The sequence below is a fragment of the Manis pentadactyla genome, chromosome 1, assembly GCF_030020395.1.
Source record: "Manis pentadactyla isolate mManPen7 chromosome 1, mManPen7.hap1, whole genome shotgun sequence".
Classification (NCBI taxonomy): Eukaryota; Metazoa; Chordata; class Mammalia; order Pholidota; family Manidae; genus Manis; species Manis pentadactyla.
Genome location: NC_080019.1, coordinates 71458050 through 71477515, shown reverse-complemented (window position 1 = coordinate 71477515; position 19466 = coordinate 71458050). Strand labels below are relative to the sequence as shown.

The 19466-nt window shown below is 37.0% G+C and overlaps 1 protein-coding gene and 1 pseudogene across 3 annotated transcripts in view; both read left to right on the top strand.

Annotated features, from left to right (window-relative positions):
• ATP1B3 (ATPase Na+/K+ transporting subunit beta 3) overlaps nt 1–18010 on the top strand; it is a 48037-nt gene extending 30027 nt beyond the window's left edge. For all 3 annotated transcript variants that reach the window (XM_036877301.2, XM_036877299.2, XM_036877298.2), the window contains 5 exons: nt 3862–3969; nt 8658–8842; nt 10894–10944; nt 15016–15102; nt 17333–18010. In XM_036877301.2, the coding sequence (XP_036733196.2) occupies nt 3862–3969; nt 8658–8842; nt 10894–10944; nt 15016–15102; nt 17333–17503 (602 nt within the window). In that variant the 3' untranslated portion in view covers nt 17504–18010. The remainder of the gene's footprint in view (nt 1–3861; nt 3970–8657; nt 8843–10893; nt 10945–15015; nt 15103–17332) is intronic.
• LOC118908188 (60S ribosomal protein L19-like) lies at nt 197–3835 on the top strand (annotated as a pseudogene).
• Nucleotides 18011–19466: the final 1456 nt, after the last annotated feature.

Sequence of the window (19466 nt, the reverse complement as noted above, 5' to 3'; positions counted from 1 at the left end):
TTAGAAATCTGTAAGTTTTATGTTGCATTTTTCTTAAAGTGAGGTGTTTTTATACAATTGTGTGCCAGCTGCTTTGATTCTATTACATTTTTACTTGCGGTATATTATATCTTGTTCGTACTATAAAACCTTTAAAATAAAAACAAGTGATTTCAGGCATTTACAGCCTTTTGCCTCTGTGAATGCAGCCCTAAGAATGCTCAGGCTTCAGAAGAGGCTTGTGTCTACTCTGCTGTGGCAAAAAGGTCTGGTTGGACCCCAATAAGACCAATGAAAGTGCTGATACCAACTCCCATCAGCAGACCTGTAAGCTGATCAAAGATGGGCTGATCATTCGGAAGCCTATGACTGTCTATTCCCAAGCTTGATGTTGGAAAAACACCTTGGTTCACCAGAAGGGCAGGCATGTAGGCTTAGGTAAGCAAAGATTATCTGTGCTGGATGCTTGAAAGATAAGATACTGTGAATCTAAGAAGATTGACTGCCACATGTATCAGAGCCTGTACCTGAAAGTGAAGGGTAACATGTTAAAAAAAAACAAATGTAAAGAAGACACCAATAAATGGAAAATACATCCCATGCTCACGGGTAGGCAGAATTTATATTGTCAAAATGGACATTCTGACTAAAGCAATTTACAGGTTCAATGCAATCTCTATCAAAATACCAACAGCATTCTTAAACGAACTAGGAAAAATAGTTCAAAAATTCATATGGAAACAAAATGAACCCGAATAGCCAAAGCAATTCTGAGAAGGAAGAATAAAGCAGGGGGATTATGTTCCCCAACTTTAAGCTCTACTACAAAGCCAAAGTTATCAAAACAATTTGGTACTGACACAAGAACAGACCTATAGATCAAAGGAACTGAATAGAGAGCCCTGACCCAATCATAGACGGCCAATTAATATACAAAAGGAGCCGTGGATATACAATGGGGAAATGACAACCTCTTCAACAACTGATATTGGCAAAACAGGACTGCTACATGTAAGAGAATGAAATTGGATTATTGTCTAACTCCATACACAAAAGTAAACTCGAAATGGATCAAAAACCTAAATGTGAGTTGTGAAACCATAAAACTCTTAGAAAAAAACATAGGCAAAAATCTCTTGAATATAAACGAGCAATTTTTTCCCAAACGCATCTCCTTGGGCAAGGGAAACAAAAGCAAAAATGAACAAGTGGGACTACATCAAACTAAGAAGCTTCTGTACAACAAAGGACTTCATCAGCAGAACAAAAAGGCCCTACAGTATGACAGAACATACTTGTAAGTGACCTTTCTGAAAAGAGGTTAACATCCAAAATATATAAAGAACTCACAAGCCTCAACACCAAAAATGCAAATAACCCAATTAAAAAATGGGCAAAGGATATGAACAGACACTTTTCCAAAGAAGAAATTCAGATGGCCAACAGGCACATGAAAAGATCCTCCACATCTCTAATTATCAGGGAAATCCAAATTAAGACCACAGTGAGATACTACCTCGCACCAGTTAGGATGGCCAACATCCAAAAGACAAGAAACAACAAATGCTGGCCAGAATGTGGAGAAAGGGGAACCCTTCTACAGTGTTGGTGGGAATGTAAATTGGTTCAACCATTGTGGAAAGCAATATGGAGGTTCCTCAACTAAAAATATAAATGCCATTTGACCTGGGAATTCAACTCCTAGGAATTTACCCAAAGAAAACAAGATCACAGATTCAAAAGACATATGCACCCCTGTGTTTATGGCAGCACTATTTACAATAGCCAAGATACGGAACCAACCTAAGTGTCCATCAGCAGATGAATGGATAAAGAAGAGGTGGTACATATACACAATGGAATATTATTCAGCCATAAGAAGAAAATAAAAATCCTACCATTTGCAACAACATGAATGGAGCTAGAGGGTATAATGCTCAGTGAACTAAGACAGGCAGAGAAATACAAGTACCAAATGATTTCCCTCATTTGTGGAGTATAACAACGAAGCAAAACTGAAGGAACAAACAGCAGACTAACAGATTCCAAGAAGAGACTAGTGGTTACCAAAGGAAGGGGGTGGGGAGGGAAGGAGAAGGGGATTGAAGGGCATTATGATTAACATACATAATCTAGGAGGTCATGGTGAAGGCAGTATAGCACAGAAAAGACAAGTAGTGACTCTGTAGCATCTTTCTACGCTGATGGACAGTGACTACAATGAGGTGTGTGGGGGGGACCTGATAATAAGGGTGAGTGTAATAACCACAATGTTGTCCATGTGAAACCTTCATAAGATTGTATATCAATGATACCTTAATTAAAAAAAAAAATGGATTCTTATAGAGCACACCCACAAACTGAAGGTAGACAAGGCTCACAAGAATTTTCTGGCTGACCAGGCTGAGGCCTGCAGGTTTAAGGCCAAGGAAGCATGCAGGCACTGTGATGAGCAGCTTCAGGCCAAGGAGGAAATCATCTGAAGACCCTGTCCAAGTAGGAAGAGACCAAACAACAAAGCTCCCCGCTCACCTGTACATAGTGTCCTCGGCAGTTACGAACATCAGTCATTCACTGAAACAGACTTTATTTCCCCAAAAAAATTTTTTTTCAGATGTATACAAACAGTTGTTTCATATACTGGCTGGCCGGAGGTTTTATTTCTACATAAAATACATTTATAACAAATCATGAAGTTGTTATTGATTTTGTAGTGATTTTGCAGTGGGTGGAATGGTAAGGAAAAATAGGTACATGAGATCATGCACATCCAGGTGATCTGGTGTGTTGAAGTAGGTAAATGGGGAATTTAATTGGGGGCTCTTTTGTGCTACATGAAGAATCAGATTTGCTTTTGCTGTTTAGGAACATTCTTTCATCATATCCGGGTAGCATTGGACCTAGTTTAACTCAAGAGCCATGCAGATCAGCATAAGCATATGTAGGGTTTGAAAGAAACTGGATCAGATCTAAAAATAATTAGATTTCTGTGAGCAGCAGTTTTAACTATAACTAAAACAATACTTGTTATTTGTTTTCAGAGTCAATGCAAAGAATATTATTTCTAATAACTTTGATATGAGGAATGTTTAGAGACTAGTGAAAATTTTAGGATTCTTCTTAAGCCTATGTATAAGACTGAATTAATAATCTAGATCTAATGGTTTTCAAACAAGGAAAGCTTATATTAAAGTTGGAAGCTTGATTCTGTTTATACAGATAAATAGGCTTACGTTTTCTGTCATAAACTCATATAACATGTTCTGGATATGGGGTGTGGGGTGTTGACTCCTGATAGGAGATTGTTGGTCGTCATACTCCAAATTCAGTTTATGAAAATCGTGTTTTAATTATAGAGCAATGCTTATTAATGAAGGAAGAATATTTAACCATGGAGTTAAAATTGTATAGGCCTCTTTTACGGAATGCTTTCTTTATGGATGTTTCCATACATTTGTAATTTGAATGGCAAAGTGCTTAGACTTTGATTTGCTAAAATTTTTCTCCATCTATGAATGGCAAATTGGCAAAACCTGAAAATATTTGATAGCAAAATAAATATAGAAAGTAGAGTAAAACTTGCATCTTTTAAAGTCAGAAACAAAGTACTTATAATTAACTAGATAATCAGATTTAGGAGAAATTTTTAATTGGTAATGTCTGAGGTGATTTTGAAGATAATGTAATTCTCTTTCATCTTAGATGTCTGTACCATGATAATCAGGTAGAAGTAGGAAGTTTTGATAATTGCAGCATACCTGTGAATACATTTTCCCATGTAATTTACTGAGATCTGCCTTTTAGGGTAAAGAGTAAGAAGGAAGGAGAGAAGGGAATTTGCTGCAGTTAATTTCCCTGCCTTTTTCTTTGATCTCTTTGTAGGACTTATGGTTTTTCCAAAACCAGTGACTGCGTTGGAATATTCCTTCAGTGTGTCTGATCCAGAGTCCTATAAAGGATACATTGAAGACCTTAAGAAGTTTCTAAAGTGTAAGTATGTTTTCTTCAAGTAAGGTAAAAGATTTTATTTATTACTGAAACTAGTACCAAATTATTGCTTTTAGAAACAATTTTTAGAGTTTGTTTTATCTTTTTCTTTTTTCTTTTTTTTTCTGTTAAACACCGTCGTCAAGTGAGAGGATTTGCAAATAGATTTTGTAATTAGTTGTGAGACTATTCTAACTTACAGAAAGATATATAGTGGTCTAAGCCTAACTGGTAGTTGATTTGGTTTTTCTATCCTATAGTAAGTATGTGAGTTCATTCAAACATAACATGGATATCTGTGTTACAGTGAAAAATATTTGACTAATAGAGTGGGGTGGGGGTGAGGAATAGTGTTTATCAATTTTAAAAAGTATCTATCAGTTGAGTTTCTCAGAGCTACCAGTTTGTTAGGCTTTCTAACAGCCATCCGAGCCCAGTTTTTCTCCTGTTCTGTTTGGCCTAACATCATAGTGACAGTCATGAAAAATCATCCAGTGCCCTGACCCTCCTCATTCTTGATCGCCTCACCTCTTCGTCCCCTCATACCTACTAGAGTCACTCCTTAGAACGTGTAAGACTCCATTGCCAGATTCACTGATTGAGGCTTTCCTAACTCAGCCCTCTGTCCTTTGAGTTTGCTTGTTTAACTTTCTCTCACTATTCTTCCACCTCATTGGGACTGCTAGTTTGCTGCTTTATTTTATCACGGCCCCTCACCTCTGACTTCTCTTCTTACAAGCTTATTATTAGTAGTAGATATTAATATATAAATACAAATGTGATATAATAATAATAATATTATTATTCCATGCTTTTTCATTTCATTTTTACTGCTGCCCCTACTCGAAAATCCCTTGGCTCTCTGTTTATCATAAACTTATAAACGGGTGAAGCCATACCATTCTCCTAAAGGAAGTCATGTGACTCCTGGGTGAGGCTCTTCCTTTGAGTCTGCCTCCTGAGCAGCCAGGTGCTGCTGAAGAAAGGCTTTCAGCAGGATTCCTAACACTTTGAGCACTTGGTCCCCTTCCTCACATGGACCTACTCGACTGTCTGGCAACCTATTGAATTTTCTGGATAATTTTCTGAAGGGATTATTTCCAACCTCCACACAAACCTTTAATCCCTTACTTTCCCCTCTAACTCACTTCATATAACCTGGTTTCCTGCATCAAAAATAGAAGAACTCAGATGCGAACTCCCCCAGTCTCTCCATTACCCGTAAAACAAAGCCACTGTGACGAGCTGCCCTTCCTCTCACCTAAGGCTGCTGTACTGTCAGGCTTGGATCTCATACCCTCTCAGTGTCTCAGAAACCTTGTGCTGTTTACTATCCCTTCCTCATGCTTTATCTTTCCTGTTGGTATGCAGAAATCCTCAACAGCCTTCTTTCTTTAAAACCTCTTTTGATCCCACATCATCTACTAGCTATCTTCCTAAGTCTCTTTCCCTTGATAGTTAAATGCATACTTACTATTGCTAATTTAAAGATGTTTTTGTGAGAGTATAATCTGTGACCTGAAAATCAAATAAAGAGAAGGTCTGTAATGAAAACGGTTTCCTGCCCTATTCCTTTCTTGCCACAGTCGTATTAATTTCTTCAGTAAATATTGTCTCAAGGGCATTCTTTGTGTCAAGCACTCTTTTAGGTCCCATCTGTGAACAAAAGAGGAATTTTTGTCTTCATTGAGCTTATAGTTCAGTGGCGTGTTAGAAGGTAATAAGTGCTATGGCAGAAAGCAAGGCAGAGAAGGGAGATAGAGAGGGTTGCAGTTTTAGAAAGGGTGGTCTAGGAAGGCCTCATTGAAGGTGAATGCTTGAGGAAAGATCAGAAGATGAGGGAACTAGCCATGGAAATACCAGCAGTAGGTGTAAGGGCCCTGAGGTTTAATAATGTCCACTGTGTTCATAATTCATCAAGGAAGCCACAGGGGCTGGATGGAGTAAGCTTAAGGAATAGTAGGAGGAGCTTGAGGGCAGGGAGTTATAGGAGGGCCAGATTGTGTAGGTCATTATAGGCCCTTGTTAAGTTGTTTTTTTATAGTGACCAAGATGGAGGTTCTTAAGCAGAGAGTAATAATATGATCTCAGTTTTTTAAAGGATCAGGCAGGCTGCTTTTTGAGACTAGACTATAGGAGAGAAACAGGGAAGCTAGTTAGGCCACTACAGTAATCCAGATGAGTAGAGTGGTGGCTTGGCAAGAGGGAGCAATGGAGGCTGTGAGAAATAGTCTGATTCTGGATACATTTTCAACTGGAAATAACTTACGTTATTTTTCTTCTGTATCTTAAATATTACACTTTTCTGTTGGTTCTTGATTTATCACTTTTATACATTTCCTTTACTTCCTGCCATGATCGATGAGTCTTTAGTTCTCACATGCCTTAGAACTGCCCCCATTCTCAATTCAATAGATACTGAATTAGTAAGTTTAGTTTCATTATCAATTCCCTTTTTCTATCTAGCCTTTATGTCTTGTCCTGTACAGACACTCTCTTCTGACTCCCTTATTTGTGTGCTGTCATTTGAGGTATTCTGTTGAGTCCTTTCTGGAAAACTCCTTCCTAGAGCTCATCCCCTCCTGCTGTAGTGGGATGGCTCCTGCTGAGGCCTGTTACCGAGCTGTCATTCTGCGACTTCTTTTCATCACCTTCTTGTAGTTGGATCCACTGTTTTTTAGTTCCTCCCTTTTATCTTAATTTACTCCCTAGTTGTGATATTCTCAACTAACTTTATAAGAAAAGATACATGAAATGTAAATTTTGAGTCCTCCAGTTTCTGAAAATAACCTAATTCTGCTTTGGTAATTAATCATTAACCATGTATGTAGAATTTTAGTTCCTTTGTATTTGCTTTTTTCTCCTCTGCAAAGTTGTTGTGGTTTTGTTTGTGTTTTGTATTTCCTTTGGGTTCTACAATTTCTGTCTTGGTTTCAGTCTCCAAAATATCACTTGACTGGGAACTCGATGGGCTCTTTCATGATGAAGACAGGTTCCCCAGCTAGGAAAAATATCTTCTATTATTGCTTTGATAATTTCTTCAGTTTTCTTGTTATTTTCCTATAGCTATTATGTTGATTGGATAATGGATTTGTTTTCCTCTCTTTTCTGTTTTACTTTCTGGAGGATGTACTTGACTCTAACTTTCACACACCACCACCACCCATTTTTTTAAACTTTGAATTGTCCTCACTGATTCCTGGAAAATCCTTTTTTATGTTTAAAAGATATGGTCTCTGGTTAACAGATACATTTGTCTTCTCTACCCCGCCACTCCTTGCCCCTCCCACCCCACCCATGGGTACTAATTAGAATTTTGTCTTTCCTTTCCAGTCTTTTTTTTTTTTCCTGTTTACCTGATCTTTCTTTTTCTTATTTTGGGCTCTTAGGTGTGTGGGGTCTTTGGTTACTCTGTCTGGGATCAATGACCTTTCTGTGTTCCCATTATGCCTTGGACAGGGGTCTTCATAATCTGACCATTCATCATCAAACTTGCACCTATGGTGATTTTGTGTAGAAGAGAAAGTCAGGATAAAAACAAAGTCATTGGACTAAGTGTATGTACTAGAAGCTCTTGGGGGAAATTCATGAAGGACTTGAATATTTCTTGCAAAATAATCTTATGATTATGTCACGTAAGTCAAAAAAGGAAGTGATGAATGTCATCTGCTATTTTGTTGTAAAGTTTTTTCCTACTGCCCAATGCCTGAGTCATTCTTTGCTTTTAAATGAGTATATAGTTCCCATGATGTCCTAATTTTTTATAAATATAAGATGAACCCAGAAATTTTGACAGTGTAAAAAATTTTTTTTCCAAAGTAGATCCACACTTTAATTTAAATTCATTTACTTTGAAATTGTGGTTCCTGTTTTGGTTGATTCATTTTATGTGGTCGTTTTCTGCTAAGTCACACCCACACACCAGTAGTTTTCATTGAGGCACAATTGTGGCATATCTTAACTGTTTATTAGTGAGGATTTTTTCAATAGACTAAGCTCATTGCTGGGGGCAGAGACCACAGCAGACTTGCTCACAAATGTGCTACATTTGCTTAACACTGTGTGGATGCAGAGCAAACATTCGAAAAACCATTGCATATTTCTCCCTCTCCTTTCTTTGCCATCTCTAAGTTGTAACCATTTTACTCCTTTATTATTCAAATATTTCTAATCACCTTCATCTCTGCTAAAATCACCCATCTACGCTTACATCAGTTCACACTTACCCTAAGAGCTCAGTTCTGTTGAGGTTGCCTTAGTGTAGACTGCCATAGCACTGTATGTTTTCAGCCCCTTCAGTTGTGATTTTATACTGGGTGTCCATCTTCCCAGTACACTGTAAGTGCTCTCAGAGCAGCACCAATGCCTTTTTGTGTGTCCACCGTTGTTTATTTTGGCCAACAGCATAGAAAGCATTCAATAATGCAATAGGCATGGTTGGCACCACCTAATGGTGACAAAAGAGATTGATCTGTGGTCTTTTTGTATCATGGAAATGCAATAGACTTTAGAGCACTGGGTAGCTGTTAAAAATTTTTAAGGAACAAGCTTAACATTGTTTCCCTAAAATTATCTGGTAATTAGCATTGCTGTTTTTGTCTTTGAAGAATGTTGTCCAAAGGATGGTATATTCCTGGTTATGCTTAAAATCTTTTTTGGCTGATCAGAGAACACATATATTTCCTTTTTAGCATATGATTTAAAAGAACAGAAGAACCTCACAGCTTGTCCTGATGGAAAACTTTCTGAGCAGAAGGGTCCAGTTTATTTTGCATGCCAGTTTCCTGTTGCCTTACTTGAAGCCTGCAGTGGTGTGGATGATCCTGATTTTGGCTACTCCAGCGGAAACCCTTGTATTCTTGTGAAAATGAACAGAGTATGTACATATTTTATGTTGCAGCTTTTTTCCTAGTATCATCTTTTAAGAAACTGGCAACTGTTAAATGTTATCTCATTTGGAGGTTGGGTAAAAGGCTATCAATGATATTAATTGACCTTTGAAAAATTGATACAGAAAAAAACAAGATTGGTTCATAAATTAATCATGGATTAGGGAGTAAAGCAACTTCAGCTTTTCCCTTGAGGAAATAGCTGTATGCCAGAAGGCACAGATCCATGCTTCAGGGGGCAGATGTTCTGGTAGTCATACCCAAGGTATGGTTTTGTTATTGTGCAGTGTTCATTTGAATCCTGTGTTGTAATTTGAAATTCTTTGGCAAATCTGTAAGGTTTGGTTTATTTAACTTTTTCTATTTAGTATCAAATTATATATATATATAATTAAATAGTAGAAACAAAGAAAATTGCATTAGAGCTCAGTGGGATGTTGTGATTATAACAAAGTAGCAGCCTTTTGCTGTGCTGTACAGAAGAGATGCCCCAATTGTTCAGCCCTTAGCAAATTAGGAAGCCAGTGTTCTCTACATGTAAGTCTAATAACATGGGGTCATTGTACAAAGGAAGATGTTTTCCTGCAGAGTTGTGCTCTGATACAGTTATCCTTTTGATGTCTACAAGATCTCCCTTGAAGAGAGAGGTCATTCCTGGTGATTTAGTTAGAGAAAAGGTAGTTTCTTGAACAGAGGTGTAGAACTCCCAGGATAGGAGTTTGCATATCACTAAGCAACCACTGATAAGCAAATTGCTACCATACCTAATAAAAGTAAAACTTGGGACTTCTGAAATTGGCACTGCTAACGAGTTTCCCTGTAGGGAGAGCCGGCTGGACCTTGAAGTGCCCAGACTGACACCCCTCCAACCTCCCCTTCTTGCCTTCCTACCATGGACAGCATCTGGTTCCTGATTATCCCATAGCACTCTAGAGATCATTCTGAAACACTGCCTCACACATAGTAGGTGCTCAGTAAATGATTAGGGGAGTGGGGGGAGGGGCTTCAGCAAGACTATTAAAATTAAGCCAAAAGTAATGTGAAACTCCATGATCCAGCTTATAAGATGAATTAAATTTACTTACTTTAACAGGGGTGCTTGTTTGTAACTCCATCCTCCTAGGAGTGCCTTCACAACATCTAGATTGCTGGAAAATCTATTCTCAGTATAAACGAAGAGAGGAAGTTCCAGTTCTCCTACAGAACCAACCTTTTGAGTTTATTTTCTTTTGAATGATGAGGGTCTGACATTATACTTACTGATAGGGGCATGGCTTTGCAGGGCATGGCAGGAAGACAGCATCATACGCACACAGGAATCAGTAATGAGATGTGCATACCAAGTATAGCAGGGGATTTGATTCTAGGATAATTTTGTTCCAAAGTCATTACATGGGCAAGGATAATTATTGCTGGTAATATTATTTAGCTTGCCACAATAGTTGTCTTTTGGGTCAGTAAGAGTTAGTGATATCCACTACTTGCAGCCTCATTGTATAGAACTGAATGGTGCTGTGAGAGTCTTAAAATGGGATTCTTCCCAATGTGTGCGTTTTGTGAAACAGCTAAGTGTGAAATGTAAGGCTCTGTGGAAGCCTGATGGTGGAAGCATTGTTGGGCATTATGACCTAATGTGTTTTCATATTCTTCATTTCATGAAGAACAGTTAATTTTTATGTTATTATGTCTCTGCAGTTCTTATTTGCATTGGTGATTTATTCATATAAATAATGAAATTTAAAGGTTTCTGTTTCTTGTTTTAAGGGCAGCAAACTGCAATACTATGATTTGGTCAATTCTTTGGTAGCTGATTAATTTTCTCAGTTGTCCCAGTACAGTAAAGATAGCTAACTGGTTAGATTATTACATTCAAAGTCTGTTTTAACCCTCTAAAATAAAAGTAAAGGCAGATAGAACATGGTCTCAGTACACAGAGTATTTATTCATCTCAATGCTTTCACCCTGGTCCCCAGCAACAAAGGTGGAGATTCTGTTGTATACATTTGTGTTTCAATTAATCAATATTTCTTTGCCTCAGATAATTGGATTAAAGCCTAAAGGAGTACCAAGGATAGAATGTATTTCAAAGGTTAGTATTCAAAAAATAACCCAACTTCTGTTAAAGCTTTAGTATATCTTTAAAATACTTTAAAAGTCAATGAGTTGAGTCATCTTCTTTTCTTCTCTGTCACATTTTTAAAGTCCTCTGTAGTGCCTTTCTTAGAAAAATAAAATTCCACCAAACTTTGTGGGTAGCCCTTCTGTTGGCAAATGATGATTCAGAAAGACTTGTTTTCCATTTATATTTGATTTCACATATTGTTTATAGTTACATATGCCATATTTCATTGATTCTGATATTCATTATTTTTTTCTAGCTTAGTAACTCTGAAATTGGGATTGGCCTTATAATTGATAGTGTCCCAATAGTGTATCATAAGATTTTTTTCTTACTTAACAATATATAAATTGGTATACATCAATGGAATCTGAGATTTAATGAAATGCTACATTTACCTTAAAATAGAGGCACTATTTTTCTCTCCTCTCCTGATTTTATTTTATTCCAACGTGCTGTGCAGTTTTCATCTCATAACTTCTTTTTTTTTCCTCTCCATGCTGCAAGTGCTACTAAGACAAATATGTAAATGATGGGTAAGAGTTCTGAGGAGAAACTGTTAAGTTCTACATTTAATTTTACCATTGTGAAAAGTATTAACATTCCAGCTGCATATGCCAGGAGTATTTTACTAGAAATGTTACATTGAAATTGCTTATAAGGTTTGTGGGGAAAAAAGAAAATTTTGCAATTCCTTTAACCACCAGTGGATTTCTTAATTGGGCAGAAACTTGTTGCTCAGTGGTTCTCAAAGCTGATCATGTGTCAGAACCACTTGGGGGGCTTGTTGGGTCCCATTCCTGCAGTTTCTGGTCAGGTTTGGGGCAAGGCCCCATATTTGCATATCTAATTTCCAGGTGATGCCAGTGTTGTTGGTCTGGAGCCCATACTTTGAGAACTCCAGCTTTTTTATTTCGTTTTTGAATATTTATTCACTATTTAGAATAGAATAAAAAGCAGAGAAGTTTGTGGTTTCTCATCTGGATTGAAGTATATGCATGTGTGACCATAAGCAATTTACTCTATCTCCTTATGCCATAGTCAGCTCAGCAGGAAACTTGGATAGAAAGCCAGAATCTCACTTAAAACCAGATGCTACATATAAACCAAGCTTTTCTTTACCTCCTGAAAAGAGTGTATACTGTCACTCTTAGGACAAAACAATATGGCTACAAGATACATTTAGAAAAAGTGTTGTGTGACTCTTTATGATCCTCCTTGCTTACAAATCTTTCTATTAGAAAGTTCCCGAGGCATGGATGCTAGGCTTCAGCCAGGTAGAAGTACTAATTTTCTGACAGTGCACCTGTGTGCAGGCGCTTTTGCCTTGGGATGTGAGCAGGCCGCATAGGTAAGCTTGGAATGGTTGTCTATGGAGCCAGCACTGCCAAGAAAGGAAAACACACATGTAGGCCAGAAGGCTAAAGCTTTAAACCCTTTTCCTAAGGTTTCAATTTTGTAAGTCTTTAGCCACTACAAACAACTCCATGTAGCTCTTGTCTTGGGGTTTTAAATGGATTTTTCTTCTTGTTTATCTGTTATGTATCCTTTCCTTCCAGAATGTTAGGGGAAATGTTAATGAAAAATCCTGGTCTGATGACTCAGATTTTAGTTTGCTGTGTTTTTTGGTTTGAAGAATTATGTTGTAAAGAACATAAGATAATCAAAATAAGTGGAGTTTGTGTTTTGTTCAGTCCTAGAAATTTTCTTTTTAGAAAAACATAGTTGCAAGAAATGTTTGTAAGACTTTACATTTTACTCCTAGGCTAGTGACAAAGGAGTAATCAGGTGGAGTCCATAAATTGGGAACATTTACTGCATATCATAGTTGCTGTTTTCCATTAGATTTATCCATATCATGTTCTTTAAATTCTTTAGTTGACTTATTTTTTATGTAATGCATTTGTCTTCTTGAATTTGATTGGCTTTAATTGCTTTTATACAAGAGTCCTAAAAATACTGAAATGTTGATCACAGAACATGCTCTTAGAGGTGGCCTTTAAAGAATGGTTCCTGCAAAAGATGTAATATCCCTATTTATGTCATTAGTTTTTTTGGTATTTTCTTATCTTATAAAAATGAATCCTGTGCATTTAAGAGAATTTAGAAAAATGCAGAAAAAAATTAGTAAATGCTACCCAGAGATAACCACTGCTTAGAACATGTGGTATATATTCTTTAACTCCTTTATAGGCCACGATTGTATAAAAGAAACAAAATACATTAATTTTAAAACTTTTATTTTCAGTGAAACTTAGTGACTGTTGATAGACACTTGGACTTAGTTGCTCATAGTTTCCAATATGATGCCTGCCACTCATACTTAGAGACCTGGCTTGTATGCTTCACCGTAAAGTATCTCATCATTATTCAGATATGCATTTCAACCTTTCACAATTTCTAAATATTTGTTTTCACAAAAGGTATAAAATACAAGTAGTTTAAGTAAAAGCCTGCCAACATTATGGTTTAGGTACAAACCAAGAGAACAGTTAAGAGTCTGGCATACGTGGGTGATCTTGAGCAGGAGACCTTAACTCTGAGCCTTAGTTCCCTTCCGTGTAGTTGACTCTGCCCACATGAGGGTTGTTCAGGTAAATATAAGTTAAGTGTGGCATCTGGCTGGAAACAAGCTGTAACCCAAAGAAAACTTCTTTTACATTTTGGGGAATATACGTGTTTCTGTGAATTAAGCTCATATATTAAGGGAAAATAGGTTAAACAAAAGCTCTTAGTGTAGACAAGCACTAATAGTGAAGTGATTATTTTTTTCCTCCGATATAAAATGCTAGCTAGTTTAGACTTAATACTTTTTTAATTAAGGAGTACAAAGGTAGGCTGGTGTTTGAATAGTGATTGAAAAATGGCTTGTACAGTTTCTCTTAGCCTTATTACCTCCTGCTTGTCCCACACACCTTTGATCTGATCACTGTATGCTGTGTGCTGTCTTGCCTTTGTCACTTGTGCTTGTATTTCTCTCACCCCCATATACATGTGCTGCATCATGATAGTTAAATAAGCAGAGAGCAAATCTCCCTACAGGAAATTCTTAGTTTTGCTATAGTGTTTCATGTGTGCTTTCAAAATAGAAATTAGTTTTTTCAATTTCAAAAGATGTAAAATTGTAAAATTCAAGAGGTCAGTAATGTTTCATTTTAATTAGTGCTTAGTAAACTTGTCACTGATTTTAGTCATTTTTTTTGGTTATCTACTTAGTGTTAAAGTTACAGTCATTAAAATTAGACCTGTTTAGAATATGTTACGTAAGAATTTTTGTACATTGCTTATTTATCAGGAAGAATTCTAGAGATAAGTAATAGCACAAATGGATTAGATTATAGTTAATGATTAGATTTGTGTTTGTTGTGTTTAAATGCATGGACTAAATAATTCCAGTAGACTCCTAATACTTTTAATTGATTTACATGTACTTGTAAATTTATTCAAGGGAAGCATGGCATTTAAATTGGTTAAGAAGTGCCTTGCTTGGAGTACCTTAAATTCTCCCTAATAGTTCCTGTTAGTTGCATCATAGTTTCTCCCTCTGGTTACAATTATCTTGGCTATAATCCACATGAAACTTTCAAACCTGCTGCCTCCCAGGCCTGAGTACTACATTTTAAGTTGTGGCATTAATGTAATGTATAAAATTCCATTTCAGTTTTTATTCATTTCAGAAATACATTGGTCCCAGACCTACTAGTGCATTCCTGCTGTCGATGGCTAGAGAACTGGCATTTGGTAGTTGGAAGGCAGATAAGATTTTAGAGAGTGTATGAGTAGAGCTGGCTATAAATTAGAAAGGACTCATGGAAAAGCATATAGAATACCAGGAAGTGTAAGAAGAATCAGGATAGTTTGTGTCAGAGGGTTTAAATCAAGGTGAGCAAATCTCTCCTTAAAAATACACTTAAAATTAATGTGTTGGAGCAGTATTGTAGTTTCCCCATACTGTTCATAAATGATACTAGATTAATATAAAAACACTTTTTAAATTGTTATTTGTGACCTAAAAGGGATTTCTTTTGCTTTCAACTTAAGGATGAACAAAGAGCTCTTCTATCAACTTATCCTCCGAATGGAACTATAGATTTAAAATACTTCCCATATTATGGGAAAAAGCTTCATGTAAGTATTGAGAAGTTCTTAAGTGGTTGTGACTCTTGGGAAACTGGCACATGTATTAAAATGTCCCTGTGTGGAGGAGGTGAACACAGGGCCCTGTGTAACTTGTCCATCATCTATTCTGGTTTTTAAATACAAATGGTGATGGCAAATGGAGATACTGCATCTGCAATTCAAAACACAAAACCCAAGCAGATATAAGTTAAAGGATGATAATTTTCAAAATATCATTTTCTCTTTCATTATTTAGAATGGGTTTATTAAGGGAATGTAGAGAAGTAATAAGGAAATTAAAAGGCTCAGTACCTGGAGACGACTGCATTGTCTTCCATTTTTTTTCTTTAAGTATATGAATATAAGCATCATTTTATAAAATTAGAACCATAGTGTATAATATATACTTTTAAAAACTTTGTATTTTAGAAATTATTTCCAATTTAAAGTGGCTAGAAGAATAAAAAATTTCTGTAGACTGTTTACCCAGATTTCCCAAATGTTAGTATTTTACCTCATTTGTCTTACCATCCTCCATTTGTATATAATTTTTTCCCCTGAACTATTTGGGGCTAACTTAAAGATATGGTGCCTTTTTATACTAAATGCTTGAGTATTATTTCCTAAAAATAAGGACATTATCTTAACCATAATATAGCTATCAAAGGAAATTAACATTGATATAGTGCTATTCAACCTATAGACTGTTGAAATTCCACCAGTTGTTCTGGGATATTCTATTTCGCAAAAGAAAGTGTTTTCCTGGTCTAGGATCTTGTTACTTCTTTAGTCGCCTTTAACCTGGAACAGTAGTAGATGTAACCACTGTTAAATCTTTTGTCACCTGTACCCCGGAACAGTTCCTCAGTCTGTCTGTTTCATGCCCTTGTACTCTTCAGAAATAAATACAGACATCTTTTGGCTTGTTTTATGTTCCTAAACTTGAGTTTGTCTGATGTTTGCATGATTAAATGTCGATTGTACAGTTTTGGCAGGAATGTATGAGAAGAAACGTTACGTCCTTTCCAGAATATATATCAGGAGGGACACGGTATTGATTGGTCCCATTAATGGTGATGGTAACTTGAATACCTGTGTAAGGTGGTGTCAGCCAGGTTTCACCACTGTAAAGTTACTCTTTTTCTTTGTAATCAGTAGCAGTATATGGGGAGGATACTTTGAGAGTTTGTAAAATTATGTTTCTCCCATAGCTTTAGCATTTGTTGATTCTTGCCTGAATTAATTACTTAATAGTGTTATCCCCACATATTTTTCTTATTTCATCCTTTTTCCATTTACTAGTTGGCATTCTACTGTTAGGAAGAAGTTTTCCTTCTCCACTTTTATTTTTGTTATATCATTATTTTCTCATGGATTCTTACTTAATTCAGAGATTATAATCTGTTACAATCATTACTTATGTCTTTGCTAAACTTGTCGCAGGTTTGGCAGGTGGGAGCTTCAGGCAGCTCCCGTGTCCTTCTGACACTCCCAGTGTTCCTTGAGTACCGCAAGATATTCCAGGTTCATCTTGTACTTTCCCTGCCCAGCACGGGAGGCAGTCCCTAGTTCCTTTTGGTGAAGAATTATATTTAGAAACTACAATGATAGTAAAATATTTATGAGTATATTTGTGCCAGGTTACACAGCGGCCATAAATAAGGATATAGGAGACCAAGTAACATAGGTAACATAAGATAGATCTTATGCATGTTTATTCAACATAATAATACTAGGACAATATAAGGCATATACTTTTCAAGCACACCTGGAACAGTCACAAAAATCTGTCATAAAGAACATCCTTAAGTTCCATACAGTGTAAATATATTACAGACAGTACTTTCTGATCACAGTGCTAGAAAATGTTAAAATAAAAGGGCACTCCCAAAAGCGGGAGGGGTGGAAACCTATTAAACAATTCTTGGGTTAAAGGGGAAACCAAGATTATTGAATATCTGGAAAATAATGATAATGAAGCCCAACATAATCACAACCTCTGGAATATATTTAAAGCAATGCTTAGAGGAAAATTCACAACCACAATACTTTTATCAATTAAAGTGGAAGCAAATGACCATGAGGTTTAAAAAGAAAAATACAGAATAGAAAATAAGAGGTCTAATTAAAAGATTAAAATCTTGTTGGTTTTTTGAAAAATTTACAGAATGAACTCTTGATTAAGTGTAGATGAAATTATAATAGAATTTGAATTAATGTGCTCTCCTTTGTTTGCCAGGTGAGGTATCTGCAGCCGTTAGTTGCTGTCCAGGCTGCCTTTGATGCTGACAGCACCGAAAAAGAAGTGACAGTTGAGTGCAAGATCGATGGATCACCCAACCTGAAAAACCAGGATGACCGTGACAAGTTTTTAGGACGAGTTGTGTTCAAAATCACAGTGCGTGCGTAGTGGGAGTCAGGATTATCTCCACAGAGTAAATGTTGTGCTGTTTGTCTTCATTTTGTATCAGCTGGACCTGCCATTCTAGAATTCCAAGACCACCTTGGAGAGAGGTGGGGTGGTACATGACACTGGGTGACACCACAGTGTGCTTCCCGGTCATAGTGTTCAGGGTCCTCTGAAGTAACTGCCTGTTGCCTCTGCTGCCTTTTGAACCAGTGTCCAGTCGCCAGATAGGGACCATGAACACCTAATTCTGAACACGCAGAATGGGAGGGTCTTGTCCTATTTTTATGTGGTTTAATTGCCAAGAATCTAAAGCTTAATGTGCTGTGCTATGTAAATATTTTATAGATTCAACACTGGTTAACTGTCATATTTTGATGCCAGCAAAGTTTTAGGGATTAAATGGTACCTGACCAACATCAAGTGACTTGATAGCTGCAAGAATGTGGTGTGGGGAGAAGTTCTGTATGTGAGGAGAAGAAAAGAAAATAAAAGTGGATTTGAAAGGTTGTCTTGGATTTTTTATAAAATTATTTTTTACAGGCTGAACTAATCTGTGGATCTTTTTAAGAACACAAACTTGTAAAACATGTTTTTAAAAAATAGTGTGATGGGATTATTTTTAGTGCTGGAATTAAGTCTCTCATAAAGTACTCTAGACCATAGGTGAAATGTGTTTTTAGGTTTGCCAGTATAAATATGCTAATTTTTTATGAAATTAAATTCATAAGATTTACATTATACAATAGTTTGTGAAATATCTTGCTACTGCTTTTATTTAGCAGACTGTGGAATCTTAATAGAAAATATAAGTTGTGAAATATAAAAACTCAGAATTTATTCAGAGCTTCAAACCAAACAGCAGAATCTTATTTCAGCTTTCTTTGATTAGTGTCATGAAATATTTCCTCCTCCTGTCTTTGGTATGTCAGTATGATTGTTGGCATAACATGAGCTACTTTCTCTATCGGAAGAGGTGGGCTTCCTCTGTAATCTGGTTTTTTAAAGCCTATGTTTTGTTGTTAACTTTTCTCTTAAAAATGGCAGAGCCGATGTTCTTGAGCTTTGCTTGGTTTCGGTGCGAGTCAGGATGAGTGGGAGCCAACCCGGCTGGCTCAGGAGCTCCTTCCCCGGCCCCAGGGGCCTCGGTGGCCCAGTGGCTGCCTCCGTACTTTGGTAATGGGCATTCGGCCCATGGGCACTCTGACATCTTGGCAGTACGAGGTTTTCATTTTTGTTGTCTTTGCAGCCAAAGGAAATGGTTTATTGGAGTTGTCAATAGAGCAGCCCTTTTCTGGGCTTTGATTTTTCTCTCTACCCTGTCTCTTCAGTGTTTAAGCAAGGATTTTAAAAAAAAGCTGTGATGCTACAGCACTGTCAGTGACCATCACTCCAGTTGGCTTGGTGTGGACTGTCCTCCGCAGCTGTCACCTTGGTTTGTGTGAAGTCCATACTATTAAGTGTTCAATTAAATTTGTGTTTTTGTGTCTTTTGAAATACATTGTGGATGGAACCTGCTCAAATGAGCTTAAATAAAAAGCAAGCTAGTTCTCAGAATATGAAACAAGAATTGAGAGATCTAAAATGGGGGAGTGGGTTTTGGAGAGCAAAATGGGACTACAGGTAAGTCACTAACTCATACTTGGGCCTCCTTGGTTCAGAAGTTTGGGCGTGGCTCGGCCCCTGGCTGCTTGTGACCTCAGTTGATCTACCCAACCCTTCCTAGCTGTTTTGAAATTAGGTGAGTTTAACAGCTATTTACCACAGACCTGCTATGTGCCAGGTAATGATTGTGCTGGACTGTGAGGACACAGAGATGAAAGACAAGGTCTCTTAACAATCTTAACTAGGAGGGAACAGTCTCTCCAATAGGATGTGGCATGGCAGTTCCATGCAAGGGGCCATGGAAGTGGGGTGGGATTATTACGCAGGTCCCTTTCCTCTGTAACTTAACAGGTCCCAAGAG